General features: G+C 47.4%; 1 protein-coding gene across 1 annotated transcript in view; it reads right to left on the bottom strand.

The window, feature by feature from the left end:
• Positions 1–4,050: 4,050 nt before the first annotated feature.
• The window catches only part of LOC145359891 (pannexin-3-like), a 62,614-nt gene continuing 60,664 nt past the window's right edge, over positions 4,051–6,000 (bottom strand). Inside the window, exon 5 of the mRNA XM_080214728.1 lies at positions 4,051–4,841. Coding sequence (XP_080070854.1) covers positions 4,777–4,841 — 65 coding nt within the window. The 3' untranslated portion in view covers positions 4,051–4,776. The remainder of the gene's footprint in view (positions 4,842–6,000) is intronic.

Genomic DNA, 6,000 nt, shown 5'->3' with positions numbered 1-6,000 from the left:
ATGGATCTCTGGTTGGGGACAGGGGGGCGGGCTCAGATGGATCTCTGGTTGGGGACAGGGGGGCGGGCTCAGATGGATCTCTGGTTGGGGACAGGGGGGCGGGCTCAGATGGATCTCTGGTTGGGGACAGGGGGGCGGGCTCAGATGGATCTCTGGTTGGGGACAAGGGGGACAGGCTCAGATGGATCGCTGGTTGGGGACAGGGGGGCGGGCTCAGATGGATCTCTGGTTGGGGACAGGGGGGCGGGCTCAGATGGATCTCTGGTTGGGGACAGGGGGGCGGGCTCAGATGGATCTCTGGTTGGGGACAGGGGGGCGGGCTCAGATGGATCTCTGGTTGGGGACAGGGGGGCGGGCTCAGATGGATCTCTGGTTGGGGACAAGGGGGACAGGCTCAGATGGATCGCTGGTTGGGGACAGGGGGGCGGGCTCAGATGGATCGCTGGTTGGGGACAGGGGGGCGGGCTCAGATGGATCTCTGGTTGGGAAGAGGGGGGCGGGCTCAGATGGATCTCTGGTTGGGGACAGGGGGGCGGGCTCAGATGGATCTCTGGTTGGGGACAGGGGGGCGGGCTCAGATGGATCTCTGGTTGGGAAGAGGGGGGCGGGCTCAGATGGATCTCTGGTTGGGGACAGGGGGGCGGGCTCAGATGGATCTCTGGTTGGGGACAGGGGGGCGGGCTCAGATGGATCTCTGGTTGGGGACAGGGGGGCGGGCTCAGATGGATCTCTGGTTGGGGACAGGGGGGCGGGCTCAGATGGATCTCTGGTTGGGGGCACTCAGATGGATCTTTGGTTGGGTGGGGGGTTCAGATGGATCTCTGGTTGCGGGAAGCTTCTTCACACAGTGGTGGGAGTGTGGAACGAGCTGCCAGATGAAGTGGTAAATGCGGGCTCACTTTTAACATTTAAGAAAAATTTGGACAGGTACATGGATGAGAGGGGTGTGAAGGGATATGGCCTGGGTGCAGGTCAGTGGAACTAGGCAGAAAAATGGTTTGATACAGCCAAGAAGGGCCAAAAGGCCTGTTCCTGTGCCGTAGTGTTCTTTGGTTCTTCACAGCCATTGCTGCCTTGACATCTCCAGGAAGCTGAATTTCTGCCAGTATACGCTTTGAGCTCAGGAGCACTTTCGGTGCCCGTGGGGCTACCCTCTTGTCTCCATAACATTCCCTTCATCCACATCCACATCCAATGATTTCCTCAACCTATGGTGCTCCTATCATCAGCATGCCACTGTCCTCCCATCTGGGAGATTTAAAGCTTGGAAGCATTGAGCCCATCGCCAGATGAAGGGTCCACTGTGATGAGCCTCTCGATCTTTTTCTGCCTCCCTTTACTGCTACATACCTGGGAGATATCATCCCACTAACTGCACTTCACTTTGGTCCCACTCTCTGCAGTTCCTCAACTTAATGGTATTGCTTCTTAAAGACAGATGGCTTCACGATAAGGTTGTAAATTCTCTCCACAACATTACTGCAACTGAGATCTTGCCTCTTTTGAGATGATGAGACTCTGAGCCTCTGTGCATCCTGTGAGCCATTGTTAAAATTGGAAACGACAGACTAATAAGAACATAAGAACATAAGAAATAGGAGCAGGAGTAGGCCATCTAGCCCTTCGAGCCTGCCCCGCCATTCAATAAGATCATGGCTGATCTGTCGTGGCTCAGTTCCACTTTCCCGCCCTCTCCCCATAACCCTTAATCCCCTCTCTTATCAAAAACCCATCAACCCGCTTCTTAAAAATATTTAGCGAGGCAGCCTCCACCACTTCAACGGGCAGAGAATTCCAGAGATTCACCACCCTTTGAGTGAAGAAGTTCCTCCTCAACTCCGTTCTAAACCGCCTCCCCTTTATCTTGAGGCTGTGCCCCCTAGTCCTACTGTCTTTTTTGAGCGGGAAGAGTCTCTCCACCTCTATCCTATCCATCCCATTCATCATCTTATACGTCTCAATGAGATCTCCCCTCATTCTTCTAAACTCTAACGAGTACAAGCCTACTTGTAAGTTGACATTAGTTGTTTAACCTTAATTACTTCCCTGCTGCCAATCTATCAATCACTTATCTAACCTGCCACCCACAACTAGTAGAGAGAGAGCTGTGTCAGAGAGCTGGCCAACACAGGCCCAGCCATCACCTCCATTCCTGCCTCCATGTAGCCAAAGTCTTAAATTAAATAGTTAGTATAATTAGCTTTCCCGCACACCTCGTGATCTGACATCTTCTTCCACACTTAATGTGAGATTGCTTTTTCAAATTCCTTGTTTGTTTTATACACTCTGCTAAACTGCTGCTGCTACTTTGTTTAAATTTCCTGCGTCTCCTATGGTTCTCTGTGTAATAGTTACGTCGTCATGATGTGGATGTGCCGCCGTTGGACTGGGGTAAACACAGTAAAAAGTCTGACAACACCAGGTTTTAGTCCAACCAATTTATTTGATAGTAAACTCACAAGCTTTCGAGGTTTCCCTCTTCGTCAGGTGAATGGAGAGTTCTGGCCTCAGACAGAGCATATAAAGCACAGACAGTTTAGAGATTACTGATTAGAATGCGAATCTTTACACCTAACCTGCTGTTCAAGTCCTGAAGTGGCTGACAATGTGTGTGGAAGGAGCACTGATCACAGGTTAAAGAGATATGTATTGTCTCCAGACAGCACAGTGAGTGAGGTTTTGCAAACCCAGGCAAGTCACGGGGGTTACAGATAGTGTGACATGAACCCAAGATCCCTGTTGAGACCGTCCTCACATGTGTGGAACTTGGCTATCAGTCTTTGCTCAGTGACTCTGCGCTGTCGTGTGTCGTGAAGGCCGCCTTGGAGAACGCTTACCCGAAGGTCAGAGGCTGAATGCCCGTGACCGCTGAAGTGTTCGCCAACAGGAAGGAAACAGTCTTGCCTGGTGATTGTCGAGCGATGTTCATTCATCTGTTGTCATAGCGTCTGCATGGTCTCCCCAATGTACCATGCTTCGGGACATCCTTTCTTGCAATGTATCAGGTAGACAATGTTGGCCGAGTTGCAAGAGTATTTACCGTGTACCTGGTGGATGGTATTCTCACGTTTGATGATGGTATCCATGTCGATGATCCGGCATGTCTTGCAGAGGTTGCTGTGGCAAGGTTGTGTGGTGTTGTGGTCACTGTTCTCCTGAAGACTGGGTAGTTTGCTGTGAACAATGGCCTGTTTGAGGTTGTGTGGTTGTCTGAAGGCAAGAAGTGGAGCTGTGGGGATGGCCCTGGTGAGATGTTCGTCTTCATCACCTCTGCAAGACATGCCGGATCATCGACATGGATACCAACATCACACGTGAGAATACCATCCACCAGGTACACGGTAAATACTCTTGCAACTCGGCCAACATTGTCTACCTGATACGTTGCAAGAAAGGATGTCCCGAAGCATGGTACACTGGGGCGACCATGCAGACGCTACGACAACGGATGAATGAACATCGCTCGACAATCACCAGGCAAGACTGTTCCCTTCCTGTTGGCGAATACTTCAGTGGTCACGGGCATTCAGCCTCTGACCTTCGGATAAGCGTTCTCCAAGGCGGCCTTCACGACACGCGACAGCGCAGAGTCGCTGAGTGGAGACTGATAGCCAAGTTCCACACACATGAGGACGGTCTCAACAGGGATCTTGGGTTCATGTCGCACTATCTGTAACCCCCGTGACTTGCCTGGGTTTGCAAAACCTCACTCACTGTGCTGTCTGGAGACAATACACATCTCTTTAACCTGTGATCAGTGCTCCTTCCACACACATTGTCAGCCACTTTAGGACATGAACAGCAGGTTAGGTGTAAAGATTCGCATTCTAATCAGTAATCTCTAAACTGTCTGTGCTTTATATGCTCTGTCAGAGGCCAGAACTCTCCATTCACCTGATGAAGAGGGAAACCTTGAAAGCTTGTGAGTTTACTATCAAATAAATCGGTTGGACTAAAACCTGGTGTTGTCAGACTTTTTACTATAGTTACTTCGTAGCAGAGATACTTAGGTAATATACAACGTCACCACAGTAGAATGAATATGCAATCTCTTTCCGTTTGCAGGTTTTATATCTTCAGATAACAGTCTCCATTATTCAAGGGTTGCTGGCCATGGCTAATGCTCTGATTTTACTACCGAGCAGATTGCTGAGGCAGATCCCAGTATATCTCATCCCAAATGGTCATCATCTTCCATGCTGTTGGCATGTGGTACTGTTGATACGCACATTTTATCCTGTGGTGCAAGTAACGTTAACACTCCACCACATTGTACAAGTTATATAAATCCCAGTCTGTGGTACAGATGATACATACATCTCCCGCATGATACAAGGAATTTGGACCTCCTACAACAGGTAGTGTGCATTTCCTAACCCATCATACAGGAAATATTCACATTCCTTGTAGTCATATGACCACTTACACATTGTGTCATGGTACAGGTAATATGCATGTCCCAGTTCATGCTTTAGGGCAAATAAACATTAAAATGTTATAGCACAGGAAGTATACACAATGTACCTTTATAACATATAGTACACATTCAACCTCAAGGTAGGAAACAGGTGCATCTCATGCCATAAGAACAGAATAAAACCTTTGTTTCATAAGAACAAGTAATATGTACAATTTACCCTGTATAATACTTACAATAATCATTTAAACACACATTCTATGAATGGGATTTAATAGTTTTATTACAAATACATTTCTGAGGCCTAATGTGGTAAATTGCAGTGTCCAATCGATGCAGTTGCTGCTGCTGTTGTGGTCTCAGCAGCTTGAGCTCTGGGAGTTTGCACAGGTCCAATCTGTAGCTTCCCTTGTTTGAAACCGACCTGGATTATAATCAAAAAGATGGTTTATGAATATATGTTCTGTAAATAAATACATTTAAAGGTTTTCCAGTTTGTTTCATTTTCTCTGCTGTGTGTTTTAATCCCTCACTAGAACTTTAAGCCCAAAATCACAGAGTCGATGTTGATATTGCAGTGCAGCTCTGAGAAAATGCAACATTTCTGACGGAGCTGAACTTTTGATGAGATGTTCAGAGTGTGGCTCGATCTGCTTTCTAATGTGGATTATAGACCCCAGGGCCTATAATCTATAGTCTATAAGAAGGAGGAGCAACAAGATGACCTTATCACTTGAGGAAATTCACCTCTCAAGCATTGCTGGCAAAAATATGTTACAAAGAACAACACAGCGCAGGACCCAGGCCCTTTGGCCCAACAAGCCCGCACCACCATTTTAACATTCGGTGAGTGCCTCATCTACCTTCTTCTACCTATGACTTTTCCCTCCGCCAGATTTGGGGAGGTCTAATTTAGGGACAATTTGTTAACACCAATCAGCCTAAAAACACATTTTTGGGGTGTGGGAGGAAACCGGTGCACCCGGGGAAAACCCACACAAGCACGGGGAGAATGTGCAAACTCCCACAGGCACTGACCCAAGTCGGAGATCCAACCCAGGTCCATGTGTCTGCACAGCAAACACTGGCACTGAGCTGTCATGTTGCCCATCAGTTGGTCCAGTAACTTAACTGGATGTTTGCCTCATCTATTTTGAGGATCATGATGTGTGCAAATTAACTGAATTGTTTGCCTGTGAAACAACTGACTGACCTTCAAAAGTAAATGGTTATAAAACATTTGGAAGTTTCCATAGGACTTGATCGGATTCTGTATCGATGCAGAATCCAGGCTTTATAATCACGATTCACATTCTAAAATTTGATGCATGTTTATTAGACCCAATGAAGAAGCTGCACCAAATTCTTTTTCTATTTAAGAAATATTATTGATCCGAGGAGTACGTTCTTCCAATTTTTTGTTTTTCTTTCCAGATGTTCAGATTTGATCTTTTTCTGTTTACCTAAGAATGAGCAAGTTAGATCAGGCAGATCTAAACAGAGTGTGAGGCCCGACAGATGGGGCTTTTGGGAATAGTTACGACCTTGGACAGAACAAAACTGAAAATATGCTGTCGTCATCA

Source organism: Carcharhinus amblyrhynchos, chromosome 29, assembly GCF_965287045.1.
Source record: "Carcharhinus amblyrhynchos chromosome 29, sCarAmb.v2.hapA, whole genome shotgun sequence".
Taxonomy (NCBI): Eukaryota; Metazoa; Chordata; class Chondrichthyes; order Carcharhiniformes; family Carcharhinidae; genus Carcharhinus; species Carcharhinus amblyrhynchos.
This window is presented reverse-complemented; position numbering and strand designations above follow the sequence as displayed.